The sequence below is a fragment of the Carassius gibelio genome, chromosome B9, assembly GCF_023724105.1.
Source record: "Carassius gibelio isolate Cgi1373 ecotype wild population from Czech Republic chromosome B9, carGib1.2-hapl.c, whole genome shotgun sequence".
NCBI classification, from domain to species: Eukaryota; Metazoa; Chordata; class Actinopteri; order Cypriniformes; family Cyprinidae; genus Carassius; species Carassius gibelio.
Window position 1 is genome coordinate 2,372,460 of NC_068404.1, and position 27,963 is coordinate 2,400,422.

Sequence of the window (27,963 nt, forward strand, 5' to 3'; positions counted from 1 at the left end):
AGTCTGTTTGGGGTTTATGCAAAGAAGCAGGTGCAAGGTCCCTGCGCATGCGCAGAGTCTTGGCTGTTGTGTGCGTGTGCGTGTGTGTGCGCGCGCGCTCGTGCGCGTGTTATACAGCGATAACAGACACATGTTTCCAGCAGAGTCGAGGCGGAAGAGCTGTCATGGAGCTGAGTTCATTGCTCAAAGTCATCTGAATGAGACAGAATGAGTGAAAGTGTGTTTGTGTGTTTCTCACACACTAGATCGGATTTACAGGAATCAGCTGAGCCGGTGAGTCTGTCAACTATTCACTACTGTACATCTAAACTAGACTCTGATCTGATCATTTGACCATGCGCAATCATAGCTGACTAGTAAATTAGTCAAGACTAGCAGACTAGAAGAAAGTGCCACAACTGGATATTTACTCCGACAGCAGGACCATGATATTATTAATGATATGATTGGGAGAGTAATGTAAATAGTTACGTAAATATGTGTAATCATTCAGTACCATGGTACTATCATCAGATGCCTTCTCTGTGTCATGCTACAGCGCTGTCTGAGCGCAGGGTCCGACTCAAGATATATTCCCATTATATATACACCATGAGACCCTTTTAAACCTTAAAGTCTGGGTTACTGAATGCAGTAGTCAGAATATATGTGTATACACACACACACACATATATTAGTGATGTCAAATGATTAATCAGATCCAAAATAAGTTTTTGTATACATAATATATGTTTGTATACTGTTTATATTTATTATGTATATATAAATACACACTCATACAGTATACATTTTATAAATAATATTTACATGTATTTAAATTTAGATATTTATGTTTTCATTTATATTATTTATAAATATATTTCATATAAAAAACATTTTCTTCAGTATATACTGTATGTGTGTGTATTTATATGTATATAATACATATACACAGTACACACACATATTATATAAACAAAAACTTATTTTTGATGCGAATAATCGTTTGACTGTTCTTATATATATATATATATATATATATATATTACACAGTCAAACCAAAATTTATTCAGACACCTTCAAGATTCACATTATCACTGGTAGTCCACTGTATGAAGATTTTTTGGGTATTATATCACTGTTCACTTTATTTTGCCATCCTCATGTACATAAATGAACTAGTAAAAAAAAAAAAAAATCTAATATTATATCTGGTGTCTATAATCTTTGGTTTGACTATGTATTTAAATGGAAGGTAATTGAACCTTTATACAAAAGACAATATAAAACTATGAAATGATGAAAAAGAAAATCTAAAAGAGTTTGCATATGTGTTATGGCTCATATAGTACGATATAGTGACAATACGGAGCTAATGATGAGGATTAGAAATTCATGCATCAGATGTGATATAATAGGCTTCATAAGGTTCGACTAGACAGTGCCACATATATTCAAATAGTCACATTGAAATATTCCCTTGATATGTATGACTGTTATATTTTGTGCAACACAAGACTGTCATTTGAATAAACTAATGAGTTATTTTCCTTTGCTTTCAGAGTGTTTTGGTAGTTGTCTGCCGGGTTATGAGCGGCCAGCGGTCAGCCTGAAGATGGGTCATCTCTCACTTAATATCTCCATCTTCAGCAGCAGGGACGGATCTGACCCCCCCTCCGTCCCCCCCTGTATGTCCATCGACAAGCTCCTTCCAGCCCTGCTCGAGTGTTTCGGGATCATTCTCTGCGGATACATCGCAGGCCGTACAAACATCATCCCAGCTACACAAGCTAAAGGACTGGGCAGCTTCGTGTCCAAGTTCGCACTTCCCGCTCTGCTCTTCAAAAACATGGTGCTGCTGGACTTTGGCGATGTAATCTGGCCGTTTTTCTTTAGTATTTTGGTGGCTAAAGTGTCTGTGTTCTTCTTTGTGTGTGTCCTCACACTGTTGGTGGCGGACAGAGAGAGCCGTTTCTCCAAAGCTGGCCTCTTCTCCATATTTGCCACACAGAGTAATGACTTTGCTCTGGGGTTCCCTATAGGTAAATAAAAAAAAGGAGTAGCCATAAGCACAAAAGAAAATACTACAGCATTTGTCATAGAGTTGTTACTATAAGAAAACTCCTTATTATGGGTATCAGAACAAATCCAAACATAGATCTACACTCACAAATCTTGAAAAACTTGAATCAGTGATATTTCCGACTGTTCTTTCTTTCTTTCATTCGCCCAAAGTTATCTTCAAGCATTATGAGTTTGTAGGTTATTTTTCACAGTTGCATGTGAACGCATTTCCAGGGTTTGGCACATATTACTCGCTTGATTCACATAATACCTCACCTTCCCTAAACTTTAATGTTAAGAAGTAAAACAACATTGTGATATCAACACTGATTTGCTAAACTTAAACAAAATCATAATAACAATTAATCGCATCCAAAATAAACGTTTTTGTTTATATACTATATATATATGTGTGTGTGTGTGTGTGTGTGTGTACTGTGTATATTTATTATGTATATATAAACACACACACATAGAATATATATTTTTAAATATTTACATGTATATTTTTATATTCTTATAATTTATGTTATATATAAATACAGTAAATGTATATATAACAACATAATATATTTTCCGGAAAAATGCATGCGTGTGTATTCATGTATACAAATAAATATACACAGTACGCACATATGTTATATACTCAAAAACTTGGATTTTGCATTTGATTCATTGTTGACCGCACTAGATTCAGCCATGGTCCATGAATACAAAGAATAAGCCTTAAGGCTGCTTCAGACCAAAAAATGTTGTTTTTAACAATAAACGGCAAAATAAAAGAAATAAAAAAGATTTGTAACTGCACTCTGCTCATAGAATTAGAAGGATTAATACAGTGTTATAGATATATTTATCGTACTTGCTGTGCATGGGCCTTTAACCTGTAAACACATATAGTATTGGATGATAGTGGTGTTCCATTGACCTTTAACCCAGAAATTGTGCAAACAAAAAGCCAAATGGAACTGAAACATGAATCTGTGTGTGCTTTGCTTCTCGTTTCCACCCCATTATGCTTTTCCAAACCCATATTATCTTTCTATTTATCTTTTTGGTGTAATAAAAGTGGAGCATTTGCTCATATTCAGCCATGGCTCTTAAAACCAATGCTGTTTGGTGCTTTCATAAATCTATGGTTTATAAAAAAGAACACAATTGACATAGAGAGAAGCATTTCCTTTTGTGAGGAAAGAAAGAGAGAAAGTCTTGGAACCAGATTAGTGTGATTAAATAAATAACGGCAAAATGTTGAGTGTTGCTTTTATCTGACACTAATCGTCTGTGTCTCCTCCGCAGTTGAAGCTCTGTACCGAAACACTCATCCTGAGTATCTGCAGTACATCTACCTGGTGGCCCCCGTCTCCCTCATGGTCCTGAACCCGCTAGGCTTTGCTCTCTGTGAGGTGCAGAGGCGGAGGACAGGGGAACCTCAGCCGCAGAGGAAGCTGGAGGTGCTGGGTTCGGTGCTCCTTCAGGTGGTCAAGAACCCTATCGTCTTCATGGTGGTGATCGGGCTCGTTTCTCACTTCCTGCTGGGCCAGAAGATCCCGGCCTTCATGCAGGAGTTTGTAGATGGTCTGGCGAACTCATTCGGAGGAGCAGCGCTGTTTTATTTGGGTCTGACCATGGTGGGGCAGCTGAAAAAGCTGACCCGCTCCACTGTGGTGGCACTTATTCTCCTCATCACGGCAAAACTGTAAGTCTACCACGCAAATAGTAGTAAGAGTTGAAATATTCTGTGGAACACCGAATCAGAAGTTTAGCAGAATGTCCACGCTGCTCTTTTCCATTCAAACTGTTAAAGGGACAGTTCAGCCAACAGTTAAAATCGCTTTCTTGCCCTCACACTGTTCCAGAGCCTTATGAATTTCTTTCTTCTGTCGTACACAAAAGAAGTGTCACGATAGGTATTGGGGAAAAACACAAAGAGAGGGTAGATCCAAATGCAGGTAAGGGTTTTATTTAAACAGAGGGATAAATACAAAATAAACAGTCATGAGAGACAAATCAAACAAAAAGGGAACCGGATGAAACGGGGAACTCGGAAGAACGGGAAGGTAGAGGAAGTCTGGTGGAACGAGAGAATGAGACACATAGGGTAAGACAAAGCAAGACTGATGGACCTGAAACACAATGACATCAGACAAGGACTCCGTAACATAGACTAAGACAGACTGGGTATTTATACACAGAAGGATAATTGGGAAACAGGAGACAGGTGGGGTGAACAATCAATCACGTAACAAGGAGGAAGGTGACCATATACGGGAACAGGAAGTGATCTGGGACAGACACCGTGAGAAGGAGGACATCTAGTGGAACCCCGGGGAACAACAACCCAGACACTGTGACAGTACCCCCCCTCTACGGAGCGGCTACCAGACGCTTAAAGAAAAAACATGACACAGAGACCAGGAGGGAGGCGGACAGGTGGAGGCTCAGGGGGAGGGACGGAGGGCCAGAAAAGGAACACAAGGGGAACAAACACCAGAAATGATACATAAAACCGGGAGACCAGGAGGGAGGAGGACCGGAGGAGGTACAGGGGGAGGGACGGAGGGCCAGACTAAACTAAAAGGAACAGACAGAAACAGAACTCAAAAAAAACACAAAACATAAGTCCATGAAGGACATGTTGAGGCGTCCACTAGGACGGAGCAGATGACCACCACAGCCGTGTGGTCAAGGACAGAGCCCTCCAGGGCGGAGCGGAAGACCACCACGTCTCTGTGGTCGAGGCCGGAGTCCACCAGGTCGGAGCAGAAGACCACCACGTCCTCATGGTCATCACCAGAGTCCCCCAGGGTGGAGCGGACGACCACCACGTCCTCGTGGTCACCGCCAGAGTCCCCCAGGGCGGAGCGGATGACCACCACGTCCTCGTGGTCATCGCCAGAGTCTCCCAGGGCGGAGCCGAAGACCACCACGGCCTTGTGGTCACCGCCTCGGGAACTGTAACGGACACCGCCTCGGGAACTGCATCGGGCACCGCCTCGGGAACTGCATCGGGCACCGCCTCGGGAACTGCATCGAGCACCGCCTCGGGAACTGCATCGGGCACCGCCTCGGGAACTGCATCAGGCACCGCCTCGGAAACAGCATCGGGCACCGTCTCGGGAACTGCATCGGGCTCCGCCTCGGGAACTGCATCGGGCTCCGCCTCGGGAACTGCATCGGGCTCCGCCTCGGGAACTGCATCGGGCTCCGCCTCGGGAACTGCATCGGGCTCCGCCTCGGGAACTGCATCGGGCTCCGCCTCGGGAACTGCATCGAGCACCGCCTCGGAAACAGCATCGGGCACCGCCTCGGGAACTGCATCGGGCTCCGCCTCGGGAACTGCATCGGGCACCGCCTCGGAAACAGCATCGGGCACCGCCTCGGGAACTGCATCGGGCTCCGCCTCGGGAACTGCATCGGGCTCCGCCTCGGGAACTGCATCGGGCACCGCCTCGAGAACTGCATCGGGCACCGCCTCGAGAACGACCTCGGCCTCGGGAACAGCATCGGGCACCGCCTCGGGAACTGCATCGGGCTCCGCCTCGGGAACAGCATCGGGCTCCGCCTCGGGAACAGCATCGGGCTCCGCCTCGGGAACAGCATCGGGCTCCGCCTCGGGAACTGCATCGGGCACCGCCTCGGGAACTGCATCGAGCACCGCCTCGGGAACTGCATCGAGCACCGCCTCGGGAACTGCATCGGGCTCCGCCTCGGAAACAGCATCGGGCACCGTCTCGGGAACTGCATCGGGAACTGCATCGGGCTTCGCCTCGGGAACTGCATCGGGCACCGCCTCGGGAACTGCATCGGGCACCGCCTCGGGAACTGCATCGGGCACCGCCTCGGAAACAGCATCGGGCACCGCCTCGGGAACTGCATCGGGCACCGCCTCGGGAACTGCATCGGGCACCGCCTCGGGAACTGCATCGGGCTCCGCCTCGGGAACTGCATCGGGCTCTGCCTCGGGAACTGCATCGGGCTCCGCCTCGGGAACTGCATCGGGCACCGCCTCGGAAACAGCATCGGGCACCGCCTCGGGAACTGCATCGGGCTCCGCCTCGGGAACTGCATCGGGCACCGCCTCGGAAACAGCATCGGGCACCGCCTCGGGAACAGCATCGGGCACCGCCTCGTGAACTGCATCGGGCTCCGCCTCGGGAACAGCATCGGGCTCCGCCTCGGGAACAGCATCGGGCTCCGCCTCGGGCACCGCCTCGGGAACTGCATCGGGCACCGCCTTGGGAACTGCATCGGGCACCGCCTCGGGAACTGCATCGAGCACCGCCTCGGGAACTGCATCGAGCACCGCCTCGGGAACTGCATCGGGCTCCGCCTCGGGAACTGCATAGGGCACCGCCTCGGGAACTGCATCGAGCACCGCCTCGGGAACTGCATCGAGCACCGCCTCGGGAACTGCATCGGGCTCCGCCTTGGAAACAGCATCGGGCACCGTCTCGGGAACTGCATCGGGAACTGCATCGGGCTTCGCCTCGGGAACTGCATCGGGCACCGCCTCGGGAACTCCATCAGGCACCGCCTCGGAAACAGCATCGGGCACCGCCTCGGGAACTGCATCGGGCACCGCCTCGGGAACTGCATCGGGCTCCGCCTCGGGAACTGCATCGGGCTCCGCCTCGGGAACTGCATCGGGCTCCGCCTCGGGAACTGCATCGGGCTCCGCCTCGGGAACTGCATCGGGCACCGCCTCGGAAACAGCATCGGGCACCGCCTCGGGAACTGCATCGGGCTCCGCCTCGGGAACTGCATCGGGCACCGCCTCGGAAACAGCATCGGGCACCGCCTCGGGAACAGCATCGGGCACCGCCTCGGGAACTGCATCGGGCTCCGCCTCGGGAACAGCATCGGGCTCCGCCTCGGGAACAGCATCGGGCTCCGCCTCGGGCACCGCCTCGGGAACTGCATCGGGCACCGCCTCGGGAACTGCATCGGGCACCGCCTCGGAAACAGCATCGGGCACCGCCTCGGGAACAGCATCGGGCACCGCCTTGTGAACTGCATCGGGCTCCGCCTCGGGAACAGCATCGGGCTCCGCCTCGGGAACAGCATCGGGCTCCGCCTCGGGAACTGCCTCGGGCTCCGCCTCGGGAACAGCAGCTGCCTGTCTCCTCCTCCGCCCTCTACGATGGGGAGTCGGTGGCGTTGAGTCGGCCATCTTGTGCTGTGGTGCTGGGCTGGCGGCCATCTTGGGCTGTGACGCTAGGTTGGCGGCCATCTTGGGCTGTGGGGCTGGGCTGGTGGCCATCTTGGGTTGTGGGGCTGGGTTGGCGGCCATCCTGTGCTGTGGGGTTGGGCTGGCGCCCATCTTGTGCTGTGGGGCTGAGCTGGCAGCTTTGTCTGGACACTTTGGTGTGGTTGTTGCATCCCACTGGGCCCGATGGTGCAGGTAATTGGTAAACCCCCAAAAGTCCAGTATCTCTAACCCCTTCATCTCCCATGAAGGTAAAGGATCATCCAGGCAATTATTAAATAAATCCTTTAGTGCTGCATCATTGTAACCTAGCCCGACTGCCATAGTCCAAAACAATTGCGCCAGGCCACCCACCTCACTTCCCTCTTGATGAAGGGTGATTAAGTTCTGGTATCTCCCCCTCCGTTCCTCCATGGTGGCTGGGGAACCGATTCGAAATCCCACACCGCTGGATCTAGGCATGACGGAGTCCTTCTGTCACGATAGGTATTGGGGAAAAACACAAAGAGAGGGTAGATCCAAATGCAGGTAAGGGTTTTATTTAAACAGAGGGATAAATACAAAATAAACAGTCATGAGAGACAAATCAAACAAAAAGGGAACCGGATGAAACGGGGAACTCGGAAGAACGGGAAGGTAGAGGAAGTCTGGTGGAACGAGAGAATGAGACACATAGGGTAAGACAAAGCAAGACTGATGGACCTGAAACACAATGACATCAGACAAGGACTCCGTAACATAGACTAAGACAGACTGGGTATTTATACACAGAAGGATAATTGGGAAACAGGAGACAGGTGGGGTGAACAATCAATCACGTAACAAGGAGGAAGGTGACCATATACGGGAACAGGAAGTGATCTGGGACAGACACCGTGAGAAGGAGGACATCTAGTGGAACCCCGGGGAACAACAACCCAGACACTGTGACAAGAAGAGGTTTTAAAGAACGCTGGTAACCAAACATTTGCTGGTATTTTTTATACAGTACGAAGAAAATTCATTTAAGTTTTGAATAACTTGAGGGTGAGTATATGACAAAGTATATATAAAAAAAAAAATTCTGTGAACTATCCCTTTAAGATTTTAAATAGTCCGAAAGAGCACCATAAAAATAGTCCATTTGGCTTGTGTGCGAAAAAATCATAATCGTGATTATTTTGGTCAATATTGTTATCACAATGTTTAGTGTTGCACGAATATGACAAAAAATTATAATTGCAGATATGTCGATTATTCCCTTGAAATTGTAATTGCGATTATTAATAACTATTATCACAATTTACACTGAATTTACTCTGCTTTTGAATAGTATAAAGCCTCAAATGTCAAATATATATGGGACTGATTTCTTCTTTAAATTATAAACAAGTAAAAATATGAATGGTATTATATCGAATAACATAAGTGGACTTTGAACGATTACGTAATTTTGGCATCCATAATTGTAATCGCGATTAGAAATTAGATTAATTGTGCAGCCCCAAAGTTATTTAACACAGTTATGAGTGGACCGCATGACCAAAACATCATATGAGTGATTTATTTAAAGATAGCAATATATATCAAATATATATTTTCTGTAAATAAGGTTACTATGACATCTACATTTTATATACCAGTGAAATTTCAATAATCAACACCACAGCAGAATAAGATAACTCATAAAAAATCCTCAAAACAATTCATAGTTTTACACAGTCAATAATACAATTTAAAAACAGCCTGCTACAGAAATAAAATAATCGAATGTAAATAAAACAGCATAGTCTTCATTTTAAGAATTAAACTTGCTTTGTTTCTTATTAAAGCTACAAAAGTCTTTCAGCCAAAAGCAGTAAGTCTTTGTATTTTGTAGTTTGATTAGTATTAAGCACTTAGTCTTCAGCAGGAATATTAGGCTGCTGTCACTTTAAGAGCTGCACGGATCCAGTTGACATGAATGTTCACAGTACAAACATGAATAAATCTAATAAACGTTAGTAAAAACCAAGCAGGTCCTATTTTGCGAGTCACATGATTTTACTGATTTGCACTTGAAATCGGGCTTTTATGGAGGAGCGCATGTGCACTGTTGGAAAGGGGCAAAATAATGTTTTATCATGATTATTGTATTTTCATAATCGTTGAAGGCCGATATCAAAATCAAAACTGTATTTCGATTAATTGCACCGCTCTAATTCCAAGTCTTCTGAAATCATAATATAGCTTTGCTTTGTTTTGATTGAACCTTTAGAGGAGCATCAGTAGTGTATCAGAATTACATTTATCTTCACCCACATTATTAGGAGTGATCTTTGCATGTTTTACTGAGGCGAGGAAACTAGTTTAATGCTCTTGCCTTCAGGTTTTTAGATTGCAGGTAGTAGCTTCCAGTGAAACTGAGTTTCACTGTACAGTGTTGGTCCAATGGGAATGTTTCGCAGAGTTAATCCATCTAGATTTAATGCACAATCTTCGTTAGAGGACAGTCACTCTGCTTTTGTGTGCAATCTTGTGGTTTGATTGCATAATGCCGAACTCCTCTGTTGATCTGTGGCCTCTTTAGGCTGGTGATGCCTCTGATCTGTAGAGGGATGGTTGAGGTCTTGGACCGTGGAAGCAGGAGCTTGTTGAACCACACCAGTCTGTCAAACTACGCTTTCCTGTATGGAGTCTTTCCCACGGCCCCGAGTGTGGCCATATATGCATCACATTACAACATGGAGCTCGAAGTGGTATGTGCATCGTGTAGATGTGTTTTGAACCTTTATTTATTTATTTATTTGTGACCCTGGAGCACAAAACCAGTCTTAAGTCACAGGGGTATATTTGTAGCAATAGCCAAAAATACATTGTTTGGGTCAAAATTATTGATATTTTTCTTTTATGCCAAAAATCATGATATTAAGTAAAGATCATGTTCCATGAAGATATTTTGTACATTTCTTACCATAAATATATAAAAAACCTAATTTTTGATTAGGAATATGCATTGCAACTTTAAAGGTGATTTTCTAAATATTTAGTTTTTTTTCCACCCTTAGATTCCAGATTTTCAAATAGTTGTTTCTCGGCCAAATATTGTCCTAACAAACCATGCATCAGTGGAAAAAATTATTTATGATTTTTTTTTAGATGATGTATAAATCTTTCAGTCAATTTTAGAAAATTGACCATTATGACTGGTTTTGTGGTCCAGGGTCATATTTATTTAAGAAAACAAGTCAATAAATTGATAAAAAAGTGACAGCATATCAGAATGATTTCTGAAGGATCATGTGACACTAAATACTGCCGTAATAACGCTGAAAATTCAGCTTCGCATACCAGGAATAAATTACACCTCGAAATATATTAATATATAAAAAAAATTCAATTGTAATATTATTTTACAAATATTACTGTATTCCTGGTAAACGTTAAAAAGGTTTATAAATCTCAAACCTCACCTGACATTACTCCCATGGCACACTTAATTACATTGTAACCTATTTTGATTGACTCGTGTAGATTATGGAAGTAGCGCCCCAGTATCTCCTCTTATTTGTCCCGTCCAGGTGACCTCAGGGATGGTGATCGGCACATTTCTGTCTGCTCCCATCATGTTTGTGTCGGCCTGGCTGTTGACCATCCCGTGGATGGACTCGGATCCACTAGCGTCAGCGCTGCAGCACGTCAGCTTCAACATCAGCATCATCAGCCTCTTTGCATTGGTGAGTGTTGAGGCTTTTCATCTCTCTTCCCTTCACTCTTCCAATCTTCCTCTTAAAGACATGAATAGTTACAGTGTGTTGATTTTGCTGTTGTCGCTCATGCTGGTGTGAGAGCACAAGTTATTCTGCTGTCATGCAGGTGATTATTATGGGATGAAGATAAATCCATATTATTACCAGTATTGCCGGAGATGTCATGGAAACTAGGAACTATGCTGTTTGAAATCTGAAATGATGTAAAATGTTTTTTTAGTTTTTTGGGTAGTTGAGAAAATATTTAATGATGCTGTGTCTGGATTTTTGTTTGGGTCTATAAATGTATTCAAAATACGTTATTAATTTATTAAAACATTAAATGGATTAAAACACTATTTATATATTCGAAAATAAACAGAAATTAATGTCCAATTGTTGGAGAGGGGTACAACTGTCCTGGTACCATAATGAGTATCAAAAAGAAAAGTTCTTAAAAATAAAATATTTTTTTCTTTATCTTAGTACCGTTTTAAGTTAGTTCAAGCTGTAAAATGTCATGTGACACAATTATTTTAATTAATAATTTAAATAATAATTCATAATATTTGTAAACATATTGGAAAAATGTATACTTTAATACAACTATTTAAAAGCCTTTGTAAAGTAGTTAATAAATAACAATAATAAATAAGATATGTGCACTAATGTAATGAAGGCAAAAAAATATGTATATAAAATAATACAAAAATAAAATTTTATTACATTGTTATACCACATGACAAACATAGTCGTTAAATTTGAACTTTTGTTGAAAAAGGCATAAATACTTTTCAAAACCATATGACACTAAAATGACTACGGAGAGTAATTTATTTTGGTATTTTTCTGGAACAGTTGGAACAGTTCTTCCCTGTTCATGGTCTTAAATGCCCTCATTTGTCATTTCAGATAAGATAAAGCCATATCAAGGTTATTTATGGAAAAATCTGATAGAGTTCATTCAGCCATATGACAAAACGCTGATAAAAGCAGCTTGTTATTTGGTTTTGATATCGAACATGCACACGTTGAATAAAGGCCAGTAAAAGTGTTTACATGCAAAGTGAAATTGGGTTAAAGGGCAACAATTAATGTGCACAGATCAGAAAAGAACTGCTGGTGATGCATGATCATGCATATTATCAGGCTAGTAAGCATAATCATTGTAAGATGCATGTAAACACTCATTTTTATTTACAGTTGTTATGATCATTGAAATTCAACCACTTCGCAGAATGACTTTTGTAGATGTTGGCTGCAATGTTTCAATCTCAGATTGTGTCATGCTGTTGTTAGATGCATCTGTTGACACTTCCTTCCTCTTTGTGTTCAGCTTGAGGAAAAAACAAGAAACTGAAGTTTGGTTTAAGCTTATACAGTATATAACAATATTCAAGCATATACATGCACACACACACACGCTGTGAATCATTAAACTGGTTTTGAGAGGTTACTGTAGGTGTATGTTCACACTGCACTAGAGGGGATGCTAAAAGTATTCAAACTCTGGCCTGCACTTCTCTGAAATGCTCTGTTCATGTTTGTTCCTCCTGTCCCTGCAGGTGTGGAGTGTTGCAGTCATGCTACTGAGCAGAAAGTTTCACAGAATTCCTCACATTTTCACCATTAATCTCTTTGTGGCGCAGGTGAGCTTGAAATTAGGATTTATTTGGATTATTTGTGCATGTATGAAATAGTACAGCCACAGTGTGTGCACGTGTGTGTATGTTCTACAGTGAACAGGGGATGCAAAATACAACGTAAAAGTTGTTAATGTAAACAATATCATGACTAACATAAAGAGTATGAACATTATTAATAGCAGTAGCAATACAAATTCAAGTTATCTAAACAACTGCATTCAAGTGTATCATTAATATACTAAAGACAGTTACAAGTTAGCTTACATATAAAAATAATACTATGAAATATATGAAACTACTGTATGTGCTATTATAGGAGCTTCGACATTTGGCCTAACTAGATCTGCTTGCAATGTACCTGAACGTATACATATTATTTTAATTATTATTTGAACAAGTACAGTTCTCATATGACATGTAAAATATTTAAGATTGAACAGCTTTGAAGGTAAACCGATAAATACAGAGTTCTGGCATGAAACTCTAGATGGCGCTGTCTGATAGGTCTAACTCTATCTGACCTGATGACATCATTATCACATGACACAGCTGATTGGTTCTCTGCTGTATCGGTAGCCAATGAGCTCTCTGCCTTACATTCAAATATATGACTAGTGCTTGCAGCAGCAGTGCAGCTTGCTTCAGAAACCCTCCTCCTTCCCCAGCTCCACCTGTATAGATCTGCTACTAAGTGATTCATGTATGCTATCTAGGGGTCGTATTTGGGCTTTTGTACAACTGTACTTTTCCATTTATATCACAAATATGTTTCTGAACATTTCATTTAACACGAACATGCAGTCAAAATGCAACCTGGTGATTTTTTCACTGCACATTCTGCACAAACTAATACTGCCGTGTGTTTGTAGCTATTAGCCTGTGTTGGGATGATAGCGTGGAAATTCATGGCGGAGCAGGACAACTTCCTGGGTCAGGTGTTGACCTTTACTCTACTGTACGGCTCTCTCTACAGCACCTATATTTGGCCTGGTGAGTCATTCGAGTTTATCTGTTTCAAAACATCTGATTCAACACCATTAAACACTACCTGGTCCACACAACAGCATTAAAAACTGTAGGAGAAAATAAATAAATAAATAATCTATCTATCAAAAAAAATGTGGACATGAAAAATGGAGAGTGGACTTGTCTAGTTTTATCAGGTGTGGGTTCTGTGATGCAACTACGGTAGATCTGCTGCCAAGAGATGAACTGTAATGTAAGCAACTAAACATTTCTTATGTAAGTACATGGATTAATCCAAAGTTATGTCATGAAACTCTAGATCCCCAGGCCAATCCAAACTCAATCGGATTTAATTACATAGTTATTCACATGGCACAGCGGACTGTTTTCTTTTGCATCACCAGTCAATGAGCTCGCTGCTTAGCATTCAAATACTTAGCTAGTCCACCTTCCCCAGCTCCACCTTATTGATCATTGGGTAATGTTATGCATGTTATATATGGGAGTTATTCCATAAATGTTATATGTGCAGCGGCAGTATTTCATAAATGCTCCCAGCAGCATATCTGTGGATGTGTTGGCAGAAGCAAGTCTTAATACTTGTTTTGCCACAGCAGATCTATTCCGCCAAGACCAAACACTATATAATTGTTGTGTATATTACATGTTAGAGTTTGTTCTTGTCAAAGTAACAGGCTTTTAGGGGTTGTGTTTGAATAATGTTATTTAGGGATGCACGATATTGGATTTTTTTGGATTTTATATAGGATTTTTCAACTCATTTTGGCCGATACCGATATCGATATATCTCCTTTTGTTTTGAAACAAAACCAAGTCTCTCCTGTGCAGAAATTATATGCAAAATATATATATTTTTTATTTTGGTTAGTTTTTAAAAAGAACTTATTTGTTAGAATTAAACAACAATAAAGTTTTTTTGACAGTACATTGAAACTTTGAAAATAACTATAGCCTAAATAAACTAAACCTCAGAAAGATGCAGTGTTAACTCCAACATTTTATTTTAAGATTGAACATTTGTAGATGGTCTAAAGCAAAAAAAAATGTTTAGAGCTTATGATTTGTTTAAAAAAATATCACACATTAATGAATAAATCAGTATATATAAAATTAATGTGAAAATTAAAGTGTGATGTTTGATTTTTTTTTCATGTAAGCTATTGCTTCTGACCTTTAAATCAAAACATGCTCATTAATATGACATCAATAATAGCTTTATTTAATCATAAACAGTCTAAATTTTCTTTGGGTAGGCTATTTTACTTTTCATTTGATTAGAAATAGCTTAATTTTTCATATCGGGCCAATGCCGATATTGACATTTTAAGCCATTATCGGCCGATTCCGATATCAGTCTGATAATACCATGCATCCCTAATGTTCTTCATTGTGTTGTGAAGGTCTGATCGCTCTGTCTCTGCTCTTCGTGAGGAGACGTGAGGAGGTGAACTTCAGGCCAGGGCTCACTGTGATCACTGGCTGGGGGTGAGTGGCACATACAGGACAGTTACATAATGACCAACTGCGTTACTGTATGTGATGAACATGGCAGAATCGATCGATGCTCAATAATATGCTGCATGCATACTGCAGTATAAACTGACTATTCGGTCTGAGATGGTTTCTCAGTATATTACAAATAAAATGTAGTTTTACCATTATGTCAAACTAAGTTATTGTTGTGCTTTAATTAAAATCAGTGATTTAATTACACAGGTTTTTACCATTGTACTTCTTTCACAGTATCTTTGTAATATTGCGATTCGCCTTGGATCCAAATAATTTGGTTCTTATAACCTTTAATTGAATAAATTCTGAAGACACTTCTGAAACCTAGGCTGCTAAAACAGAGCAGGCAGTTACTGTTGTGCTCTATTAGACAACTGAAATAAGTCTTTCTGAGCCAAAAACACTGATATCTGCTGTTGTTTGTCTCTGTGTCGTGCAGTGTCCCAGTTCTGGCTGTGAGTGTCCTCCTCCTAACAGGGGAAAGATTACCAAACACTATCGACTCTGCATTCTTTTATGGAAAGACACAGGTACAAAACTGATGAAAGAAAGCCTTTCACGCTGTGCACAATTCCACATGCCCTGTTTAAAACTGTGTGCGCAGTTACTTTGCATCTGATCTGTTTGTTCAGATAATGTCATCAGAGTTGGTTGATTATTAATGGTGTAAAGATAATAGTCAGACTTAAACACAGTCTAATGTTTACTGGATTTCAAGCCACACACGAATATTGCGAAAATGCAACAAAAGCTGTGCTATCAGTGTGAACCAGGCCCAAATATGACAACAACACTAGAACAATGTGTAGTTGTATGTAATTCAGCCCATCAGATTTCATTGTTTTCAACTGTAAGATGTTTACTTGTTTTAATCTAGTGTTCCCCTAAAGTAGATCAAGTTGGTATGTTACTTACAAAGGACATTCATATAATGAGTGTATTTGCACTGAAATGTTGTTTGTGTGTTGTAGGTGACGTGCACGTCTGTGGTGTTATTCGGGGGTATTGTGTTGTGTGGCGTCTCGCTCACACTACTCAGCAGACGAACTCGAGACTATCACAGCCTTGAACGTGGATCGCTGTCGGACAGCGAGGAGGACACACACACAGATATAGGCAGCATCAACACAGGTGCGACACTCACTACTCCTGTTTTGTGAAACTATGGGTCCAGAATCAAGGGAATATCAGAATATATCTAAAGATCGATCACATAGATTATTAGATACACTTACAGTATTCTGTCACTTCACAGTGTTCATGCACATCCTTAGTAATAGTAATATGTATTATGGCTCTGCGGTCACTGAATGTGACCCTGAAACACAAAACCAGTCTTTAGTGTCATTTTTCAAAAACTGAGATCTATAAATCATCTGAAAGCTGAATAAATAATCTAAGTTAGGATAGGACAGTATTTGACCGAGATACAACTATTTGAAAATCTGGTATCTGAGGGTGCAAAGAAATCAAAATACTTAAAAAAAAAAATCACCTTTAACCCTTATGTGTTGTTGGGGACGTTTCCGTCCACTAGGGGGTAAAGTTGAGTCTTATTTTGGCCACAACTTTCCCTGTGTTTGAGCTAATGGAATGATTTTTGGTGACAAATCTTATTTTGACCTAATAGCTTCATATACAAGTCAGAAACTAAGCTTTTTTTGCACAGGCCTATCTAAAGGGTTAATGGTCCCACCTATTGATCAACTGTAAAAAATAACAAATGTTACCTCTTTCCAACAGTGAAAACCACCAACAATCAAGAATCTCACACACACACACAACCACTATAATTTGCTGTTATACTCCATATAACTCCATATACAAGCCAGAAACTAAGCCTTTTTTTGCACAGGCCTATTTAAAGGGTTAATGGTCCCACCTAGTGATCAACTGTAAAAATAACAAATTTTACCTCTTCCCAAAAGGAAAAACCACAAACAATCAAGAATGCATGATTATATGGTGTCATGGCTTTGCAATCAAAAAATGTCGTTATAATGGAAGTCAATGGGGCAAAAACAGCCACCAACAGTAAATGAGGGAGAAAAAAATGTAAATCTAATGCTGCACAAAAACTAAAAATGCATCAAAGCCAATGTTGCTACTAATCTTTGACATGCAGAAGACTGTTATAAAAAGTAAAAAAAAAAAAAAAAAAAAATCCAGCCACAATTACTATTACTTTTTTCACAATTACTATTACAATTACAATTACTTTTATATTGAAAATAAGTCATTTTGTGTGTTTTTCCCCCACAAATCAGTGACAACATTTATGAACTTTGCAATTAAAGAGTTAAAATCTTGGATTTTTTTAAAAACATTTGGTTTTGATCAAAACTGAAGTTGATTAACAGATATATACAAAAAAAGCACATTTTTACAGCAGTTTAACTGAGTGGAGGTTTTCATCCCGAACATAACAAAAGGGTAGTGAATTTGAACAATGCACAAGCGTTAAAGTTGTCTAAATTCTTAGCAATGCATATTAAAAATCAGAAATTATGATTTTATATATTTATGGTAGGAAATTTAAAAAATATTTTCATGGAGCATGATCTTTACATAATATCCGAATGATTTTTGGCATACAAGAAAAATCTTTCATTTTGACCCATACAATGTTTTTTGGCTGTTGCTACAACTATCCCCGTGCAACTTAAGACTGCTTTTGTGCTCCAGGATCACAAATGTAGTACTGTATTTTATAGTGAAATTATGTTACATGATCTCGTGATGTCACCTATTAAAAATAAAAATCCTTCTCTGCATTTTCAGTGTATTTTCTAGGAACATTTGAGTTACAGAGATAAGACAGCCATCACATTAGAAATGGAAGTCAAGCGTGCTGCATTGTGGGATACAGTTATCCACACTGTGTTCGGGTTGTAAGCAGCTCATTATAGATTCATCTAGTTGTTTCACAAATACAGAAAATGTTCATAGTGCATAATACTTTGAGAATGAAAATAGTAGTGATCAAAAGTAGAAGTTAGTATATGCCATTCAGAGCCTGCAAAAGAACCAAAGATAAAGCCTGTGAGAGAATTTGACTGATGTGTGTGTGTGTGTGTGTGTTTGTCAGACTGTCAGATGTGCGAGTGTGTGTGTGGCCCTCTGCAGTCCGTCCCTGACACGACAAGCACCAGAGAGGAAACACCCATCCAAACAGGTTCTCTCTTTCTTACGGTTCCTGTGCACACACATTAGACAGACGAGAGACTGCCTCATCTTTATACACAGAAAGCATCTCTTTCTGCTCTCTGTGCATTTTCAGTGTAGATGTGAAGTCTGTTTCAGTCTTGAACAGCAGCATGTCAGAAACATCATCTGCAACGCACAGCATCAGTAATGCAGATGAAGAACGAAAAGCTATTTTGATATTATCGATATCTGTTCCTCATATGTGGGCCACGTTCTGGATACTTTTATGACCTTTTGAGCATGACAGACTAGGTCAACTGTACTTTATAATATGAATTATATTATATGTATAGAAAAGTTGCTTGAAAATGAGCGTAAACTTAGGAGTTTGAAATGAAATCGGGTGCCTGTTATAAAATAATTTTCATTAGCACACAAACTCTTTCTTTAATGACTTCTGCTTCAATAAAACATCACTGAAAATCATTGCAATACATTTTGAAAGGCTGTGCTGTTTTCAGGTCAGTGTAGCCAGCAGTGTGCATCCACCAGCTGTCTGCTGGTCGAAGAGGAACAGAGAGAGGCACACAGACAGAACACAGACATACAGTCGACGAGACATGTGCTTGTGTGTCTGTTACTGACCGTCAGTCTGCTCGCTGTGAGTACAGCCAATCAGCATGCACATCTAATTATACTGTTACAGTATTACCATAAAATTGTGTGAGGGTCAGTAATGTGATGAATCTTTGTTTTTGTCCAGATCTCTAAAATTACAGAACCTCTTTTATGATGAACATGATATTTTTGTGTGACCAAAGTATGACCAAAAAGCTTTTTGATTGCTCTGCATATGAGTCACCGCATTAGTTCATGTCAATATGCATGCTACTCCTCTCTGTGGATGGGGTTTCACTGTTCTTCAGAGACTAGTCGTTCTTCTGTGAATCAGTTGTGTGTGTGTGTGAGAGAGTGGGCATTTTTTGTGACATATCAGGACACATCTCTGTATAATGACATGGGTATGACACATGTATTACAAGGAGAGGGTGACTTATTAGGACATAACCCATGTCCCCATTTTTCAAAACACTTATAAATCATACAGAATGAGTTTTTTGGAGAAAGTAAAAATGCACAAAGTTTCCTGTGAGGGTTAGGGTTAGGTGTAGGGTTGGTGTAGGGCCGTAAAATATACAGTTTGTACAGTATAAAAACCAATACACCTATGGGATGAACACACTTTACACAAAAACAAACGTGTGTGTGTGTGTGTGTGTGTGTGTTGTAGAATCTCTCCAGCTGTCTGTGGTGGCTCTTTAATAAAGATCCAGGCCGGCTGTATCTGGAGCTGCAGTTCTTCTGTGTCGTGGCTAACTTTGGGCAGGTAAACCTGTGTTCCTGTCACATGTGCTGTGCTGAAGTCTAACTACAACTTTAACTGAAACATTTACTCTTATTGTCTTTTGTCTTCACTGCAGGGTCTCATTTCATTTGCCTTTTTCGGCCTTGACAAGCATTTGATTATTTCTCCATTCAGAAAGAGGTAACTAAACAAACTCTAAACTTAGGCTTTATTAAAGGGGGTCACATCATGATCAATCATATTTGCGGCATCTTTTGAGAAATTATGAAAGCATACTTCCAATTACAATCTCCAGTTCATGAAGTGCATTTATTGAGATAAAGCTGAAAAATGGCTTGTGTCATGCATCTTCCACAACTTAGAGCGAAGGAATTCATTTGAATGCATTAACAATGTGTAACACTCCACGTTTACACATTAGTGAGGAAAAATACATGCAATTCATTTTCTAACTTGCCCCAAAAAATGGGACGGTTCTAGGTTCAGTGGATATTCCACTATTAGTTTCTGAGCCAAAACATCCACCTGTAATATTTGAAATACTTGTACTGCTCTCTGTAGTGCACTCTATTATGCAGCACTCTGTTTGTTAATCAGGATAACAAAAATTGATGTTTTGTGACTCTGTTTTGCCTCACGGGTCCAACAGTGCTCGTTAAAATAACTGAGATGGCCACTCAAGTCAAAGTAGGTTTAAAGACTGCTACTAAGCACATTATAAATGCATTGCATATCCTCTTTTATTTACCTGCGTGCTGCCAAGTCAAGGTTAGTTAATTCAGGATAAGCTGTACATTGAATAAATCCTTAAATGGCTGTTTCTGGCTGTGTGTAGCACATGCTGCTTTGAAGAACAAGAGCCCTGGTCTCTTAATAGTTTGAGTGGCACCTTTTCAGTTAGGACTGCTTTGTGATCCTGTTGCTGTGTAATGCAGCTTTGCAAAGCTGATGTTGAAGGACGGAGCATTTAAAAACCTAAATACGCCAAATACTGTCTCTGATTGAATATTCAAGTATGGCATTTTCATGAGTCTTAATGGCACAGCTGCCTGTTTCATTTCAAGGGTCAGAGAGAGGATGTAAAATTGGCATAAAAAAACATTATTGACATATTTATAAGTGGTGGGGGGAATTAATAAATAATTATTAATCCACATTTATATAGCCTTTGGAGTCAAATTACTGGTTGAATGTGATTGTAATGTTTCTTCCAAAAACAGTTTTGAAAAATGTTTTTTGTGGCTTTTCTTCAATAAATGGCCAGGATAGAGGAAGGAGCTTTTATTTATAAAGAAGTAGAAAAATAGTTTTTAATACTTAACCCCCCCAAAAAAAAAAAAAAATTGTTGGAAATGTGCTTGTCCCCAGGCCATCCAAGATGTAGATGAGTTTGTTTCTTCATCAGATTTGGAGAAAGGTGCATTGCATCACATGTTCACCAATGGATGCTCTGCAGTGAATGGGTGCCGCCCGAATGAGAGTCCAAACAGCGGATAAAAACATCACAATAATCCACTCCAGTCCATCAGTTAATGTCTTTTGAAGGTCAAAAGCTGTGTGTTTGTAACAAACAAATCCATCAAGATGTTTTTCACTTTAAACTACTGCTTCTAGCTAAATATAGAAGTCTTCTATACATAATATTGCTTTCTCCAGTCAAAACGTTGTCTTGTCTGAATCAAGAGAGAAATGTGCTCCGATCAGACACTGTTTATGAGCAAAAAGAGTCCAAAACAGTTCAAAATAAATATGTGGGTACATTTTGATGTGAGGGAAAACAGGGTATGGACGTTTTCACTGGAGGAAGCCTTATTATATTATTATATTATTGATTATAAACTGGTATGTTGGCCAAAATTGGTGGTTTGGAGTTGATGAATTTATCATGAACACAGTTTTTCACTTCATAAGTCATTAACTGATGGACTGGAGTGGATTATTATAATGTTTTCATCAGCTGTTTGGACTCTCAATCTGACGGCACCCATTCACTGCAGTGCATCTGTTAGTGAGCAAGTGATGCAATGCTGCATTTCTCAAATCTGAGGAAGAAACAAACTCATCTACATCTTGAATGGACCGAGGTTGAGCATTTTTTAAAGTATAACACATGCAGTGAACCGATCCGGTGGCCTTCTGTGTGTTGGTAAAGGTTAGCGAGCCTGTGGCAGGGCTGGGGTCAGGAGGTCACCGGCTCTGCAGCGTCCGAGGAGATCAGACTGACCTGTACTCAGTTCCTCACATATCATAAGGAGCAGTGTGTCAGAGACATCGTTCACAAGAAAAGGTGAGAGGTCCTCCACTGCGCTCCTTTTTTTGCACTGAATTAACCATTCATTTGCATGCATTCTTTGTTTTTAAATGATAGTATAATTTAGCATGTTACGTCATGTGTCCGGTTTGGGTTGGGTGCAGTGGGTGACTCATGCTCTGCTGTGCAGGTGTGGAGAGAGCAGCAGCACAGAGACGTTTCTGGGCAGTGATCTGGTGCGCTGGCTGCAGAGCGTGGGGTTGTCCCGCGCCCCGGACGAGGCTCTGGCGTACGGCTGCCGTCTGCTGGAGGGAGGAGTCATCCAACACATCTCTCTCCAGCACGGCTTCCAGGATCAAGCCCTGCACTACCGCTTCACCTAGAGGCGGACACACGCACAGTTCACTGAACTAGTTGTTCTACTGATACTATAGCAATACTCAGATGTGGAAGTAGTTAGTTATATGAGGTCTTGAGAACTTTAGCTACCTCACACAGACCAGGGTGACTGGAAATCCTGGCCATCTCTTTTAGTTTATTTCATTATTAGAGTCATTAATATATATATTATTAGTATTATTGAAGTGTCTGACATATTCATTTAACTGTTGCTGCAGTTTCGTAATCAGATTATTATTATTATTTTTACATTATTATTATTATTATGTGGACAGTTAGTTTTTTTTATTTTTTATTTAAGTCATGCCAACTTACAGTTCCCACAATAAAACGTTTCTCCGGATGAATCCTTCCGGACTGATTAACTTCAATGAAAGTGTTTATTGACTGCATGGGACATTTGTGCTTCACACAAAGAATATATTTAGGCTTTTTATAATAATTTTATAATAATACATTTATGTAATTCAGAGGTGAATATACCCAGCCCCCAAAAAACTAAACATTTGAGCTTATCCTTTAAATGAAAGTACTATTCTGTATGTACATGTTACAGTACATTATAGTATAATAACTGGGAAAATAACTTAGCTTATACTTCCCAGTACTTTATTTGGGAAGTACACCATAAGTGCATATACTGTAAAATAAAGTGCAATCCATTTAATAAACAAAACTGTAATACAATTATTGTTTTTTTGACAACAAACAGTATATGTGTGACTACTAAAGGAACAATACCAAAGACAAAATGGGTCAAAACGCAGTCACATCTCCATTATTTTTGTAGCGTAATTCCAAATTATCCATTATCTTCACATAATTGATTGGGTTCCTCTCACATCCACATGAGTGAGGGCGCCAGATATTCGTTGGGTTTCCCTCTGGATAATAAACACACGTCCGACAGATGAATAACACTTCCAACACTGTGGTGATTTATCAGTATTGAGTTGGTCTCTGAAACCTGACAACAATAAAGACTTGCTCATTGTGTTTGTGGTGTAGGATTTATTTTCTGAATAGATCTATTGTAATAAAGCCGTGGGTCAGAAGGTGCTGGAAACATGATGTTCACACACTCAAACTTTTCTTCAAGTGTTTGTCGAGTGCATAGGATATCTGTGCATCATAAAGACATTGTCTAATTAAAACGACTGGCACTGGATTTCGTGACACATGGACATAAGGCATGGTAGACACAATTTAAGATCTTTGACATAAACTTACCATTCGTTAACTTGAGCAATGAGACTAAACCATGAACAAGTTCAAATATATTACTGCGTTCTGTACAAATGATATCCAAACATACAGGAAGTGGCTAAATGATGGCGCTCTTGGTAACAGTATGAGGGCGTTTATTCAACTCTGGGGTCTTTTGTATCTGAGGGGGTCACGAAGCTGTATGAAGGAACTCCTCAACGCCGTCATTTATATTTGTTATAGTTATAGACTTCAACTTTAAACTTAAGATTTATTTTGTAACACTTTAACAATTTGTTAACATAGGTTACGTACATTAGCTATCAAAGAATGATCGATTTCAGTTTGTTGAATGTTACATTTACAACTTGAGCTGACATGAACTAATATGACATGAACTGTTGCATTTTTATTACCTAATGGGAACAAAAATGTATAAATAAATGCTGTAGCAAATGTACAGCTCATTTTTAGTTAATGATAATTAATGCATTAATTGTAAAGCGTTACCAGACTGAATAAACTTTGAAAATCCGTAATAAAACCATGAATAATTACATGGTAAACGATGATATTATCAGAAAAAATGTGACTTTTTGTTATATCCACATAGGTTAGTATCAGTATGAAATATAATTAGCATCAGTGAAGAGCTAGAAAATACATTGTGAGACATGTGATGTGTCAGTTCAGTATCACTTGTATTAAGCCTCCACTGCAATCAATCTGCCATTCAGTGAAGCTAATGATCCTCCGCTCCAAAAGTGCCCAGAGTTGAGGAAACGTGCAGCAATCCAATGACTTTGATTCGTAAACTAAGTCTCAGGCGTTGCTATAGATGCTAAACTCCTCGTCTACAGTGTCTGTGAAGAGATGAACCAGCAGCGTTGCATCTTCAATCCCTTTAGTCAGATATTTCTCCATCTCTACCAACTTCTGCTTCTCCAGAGCTCTCATCTCCTCCTCCATCCTCTCTCCTCGCTCCTGAACAAACACACAACGTGCCTCGTTACTAGAATAATGCTATAAATTAGATTACACATGTTTAGCATCATTCGAGATGAATTCAAAATATCATGCAACAAAAAATTTTTTTATGGCTACTGTACCTTTAAGATTTCCATGCTAATGACCTTTGTTATGATTGGCTTAACTCTATGCATGTGAGCTCACTTCCTGTCTTGAAACACTAAGTGATTTGTGATATTTTAGGCACGTGCTCACCCCGCCGCTGTCTATGATGATCGCGGCCCCCTCGTGTTTCAGAAACAGAGGGTGTTTGCGGTTGGGTTTGCTCTGGAAACGGGGTTTCTTCTTCACGGGATCCTCCTCTCCGAAACACGGAGAACACGTGTGCTTCAGCTGCTTTATGTCCACTACAAACACAAAGGGCTTGAAGACAGACCTGCGGACAGAAGAAGACGACACATGAGCCCCGGAGCACACAAGCAGCGGTAAGACTGTGTCAGAGCCTCTGTATGTCCTGTACCGCTCAGGGTCCGGGGTGGCAGTGAAGAAGTGCACCCCAGGGAGGTTCTGGTCCTTCGGGACGACAGACACCATACTCCCTGTGGTCATGAACAACCCCTCCATGTTGATTCCGCTCTCCTTATCCCTCAAAATCTCCATCATCGTCTCTGCTGTGATGTGGCCTGTAGGACAGCAGAACAACATCTCTAACAATTCAATAAAGCGGTCCATGAATAATCTATGGCACTGTTATTATCTTTGCATGAATTAGCTGCTCATTTTCACCTTGGCTTTTCTGCAGGAGCTTGCGTCCCTCGCAGTAGCGTCCCTCGGCCGCCTCGATCCGAGCTGTGTTGGAGTAAGAGTAGACCTTAGCAAAGCTGAACTCAGTCTTTCCGTTCCACCAGCGCTGCTTCTCTGCGTACGTCCTCAGCTCCGGGTGCTCCCTGTCGATCTTAGTCGTGATGGAGTACTCGTTGGAGATGTTACGATAGCCGGCTTCAAGAGAGAGAGAGAGAGACGGAAGCAGGCCTTTGAAACGCTTTGACTGATCTCTGTTTGAAGCTGTGATGGTGCATGCCTCAGGACTTACCCTCCACTCTCTCTGCTGCCCAGTATTTCCCAGCGGTCTCCAGCACCCAGGCCTCGCTGCGGTCTGATATCAGGAAGCTGTTGTGATAGGTGAGTCCACACTCATCCTCCATACAGTTCCCTCCCTGGCCGTGTTTCTCCAGCAGATCTGTTATCACGTCTACAGCGCGCTCCGCGGTGTCGGCCCTCTCCAGAGCAAGCCTACACACAGACAAACAGCATCCAACACTGTGTGAACAACTGCATTTAAAAGCCTAGATTTCTTTCTTCAGAAGATAGTTTGAAAAATTTTGGTAGCCAAAAAGGTTCGGTTTGACTTCCATTGTCATTTTTGTCCATACAAAAAAAAAAAAAAAAAAAAAAAAACATTCTTCAAAAATATATTTTTACATTTGACACAGTCATACTACATTGGATTTTTTTTTTTTGGGGGGGGGGGGGGTGGACTAACCCTTTACAACCTTTATAATGACCTGCACAGATAAATTTAACACTTTATGTCCATGCAGAACAAACCATACAGTTTCGGATATTTTCCTTATTTAAGAATATCAGGCCTGTATTCTATGGCAAAACAGATTTAAGTGCAATTTTAAAATATTCAAATCACATTTTATTCAACATGTGTATTGCAATCAGTTTTTATGTTTTTACAGTATTAATATATAAATACACACATATATGAGGCTGACTGCTGTTAGATTTTACAGATGCAAAAATATTAACATATCATTGTGCTAATACTAATTTATGTTGAATTAATTGACAGATGTAATTAGCGTAACAATACTCAAATAATAATAATAATAATAAAACAAATTTAAAATCACAGTCGAATTTGTAAAAACGGCATCTTTGATCATCTTCTAGTCACTTGTACACATCATAAAAGCAGTGTCTAATTGTTTGCCTTGTCATTCTGATAAGACTATTCAACAGAGAACCAGTGAAAGAGATGCAGAGATTTTGATTGCGTCCGTTGTCCTCATTTGTAAGTCGCTTTGGATAAAAGTGTCTGCTAAATGACTAAATGTAAATGCATTAATGCACAGAAATCACATTTACGATGTATAACTACGTGACTAGATGATGCTGACGTTTAAAAAGCAGTTTTGAGAATTCCGATTGTGTTCAAACGTAACAAAGCCTCTGAAAAAAATCTATAAATCCCAGCCTTTTAGAATTTAATAATGGCCACGATTCCAACGATTCCTGTTTTTCCATCCCCAAATTTAAGACCTCCGGAAATGATAATCAAGGCATTCGGTATAACATAATTTATGACATAAAAAAAAAAAAGTATGTTCTTAAATTTGATCAAACTTAATTTAGACATTTAGAATGTGTTAAAAAAAAATGAATAATAATAATTGCCAGGCAACATATTTTGAATTATAGAAGTTGAATAAATTACAGTGAATGCTGAATATATAATACTTAATAATAATAATAAAAGAGTTTGTTTGGATGACCTGACGAGATCCATGCCCAGGAGAGCCTCTTGACCGTCCACACTCTCTTTCCCCCAAACCGCCTCGTTCCCGATGCACACCTGATGCTCGTTCGCCCCCATCTCTGCCCCCCACAGCCAGGCGGGACGACTCAGGACCACTGCATGCGTCTGAGCCACCTGCTCGATCTCTATATATGTACACTGATCACAGGAGAATCATTTAATAAGAGCTCATCTGAAGCCTGTGGAGGAAACTACAGCTGTAGCAGAGGTTTTAAAGTACCTCAAGTTTTTCTCCTGGTTCATGGTCTTTGGCAGGGAAGTAGACCACCTCTTGAACCTCATCGCAGGGTCTGTCCGAGTTCTTCCCGAAGACTATCCGCTGACCCTCTGTAGATGGAGGCAAGGCTACAAATGTGTCGCAGGAGGTTGGATACATCCTGAAATAAAAAAAATGTAAACACTAAACAGAGGTAATTTTTGCCCAATGACATTTAGTGATCAAGTGCTGAAAAACTATTAATGATACCAAGATTTCTGTTCATGCACTGATGACAATGCAATCACTGATGCATCACACATCATTGACCTTGAAGTAGCTAATAGGAAATAAGAACATGTTTTTATTTCCTTCTACACATAATATATATATATATATCACATCAATTAACTCTTAAAACCGACCTTTGCATGAAACATTCTATAGCACTAACATGGTAGCATTTAAGATGATTCAAATATTACCAGTATTTGTTAAATTCGTCTACGATATGCCCTTTATAATTTGATTTACCTTGTCCAACTCGCGTATGCAGGTACGAAATTAATCACTTCTCTGTTCGATGAGATTAAACGTGTGTTTACTTTCCTTTTCCTTTCCCCATAAACAAAACCGGCCGCAGACTTTGACACAAATCTTCATGCACTGCTATCTGATTCATAACTAATCCACTAATCCGCTCCTGCTGTCTGACAAGTG

General features: G+C 40.6%; 2 protein-coding genes across 3 annotated transcripts; one reads left to right on the plus strand and one right to left on the minus strand.

Moving 5' to 3' along the window:
* The first annotated feature begins 86 nt into the window (after window positions 1-86).
* Window positions 87-23,260, plus strand: LOC127965007 (integral membrane protein GPR155-like). Of its 2 annotated transcripts, XM_052565524.1 has the most exons (16): window positions 88-273; window positions 1,542-2,021; window positions 3,343-3,742; window positions 9,801-9,969; window positions 10,792-10,947; window positions 12,525-12,608; window positions 13,475-13,595; window positions 14,993-15,077; window positions 15,541-15,631; window positions 16,073-16,232; window positions 18,190-18,276; window positions 18,770-18,909; window positions 19,540-19,635; window positions 19,730-19,794; window positions 21,767-21,901; window positions 22,056-23,260. In XM_052565524.1, the coding sequence occupies exons 2-16, from the start codon at window positions 1,595-1,597 to the stop codon at window positions 22,246-22,248; spliced, it is 2,409 nt and encodes an 802-aa protein (XP_052421484.1). In that variant the 5' UTR covers window positions 88-273; window positions 1,542-1,594; the 3' UTR covers window positions 22,249-23,260. The 2 variants fall into 2 exon arrangements, with proteins under 2 accessions (XP_052421485.1, XP_052421484.1); XM_052565525.1 differs by lacking the exon at window positions 18,190-18,276 and having other exon boundaries at window positions 87-273.
* On the minus strand, window positions 23,256-27,945 carry scrn3 (secernin 3). Its single transcript, XM_052565526.1, has 8 exons — window positions 27,778-27,945; window positions 27,268-27,424; window positions 27,004-27,185; window positions 25,533-25,732; window positions 25,226-25,438; window positions 24,960-25,122; window positions 24,695-24,875; window positions 23,256-24,454 (listed from the first exon to the last, which is right to left on the minus strand). Exons 2-8 carry the CDS (start codon window positions 27,421-27,423, stop codon window positions 24,293-24,295), a joined length of 1,257 nt encoding a protein of 418 aa, XP_052421486.1. The 5' UTR covers window position 27,424; window positions 27,778-27,945; the 3' UTR covers window positions 23,256-24,292.
* Between the last annotated feature and the right edge of the window lie 18 nt (window positions 27,946-27,963).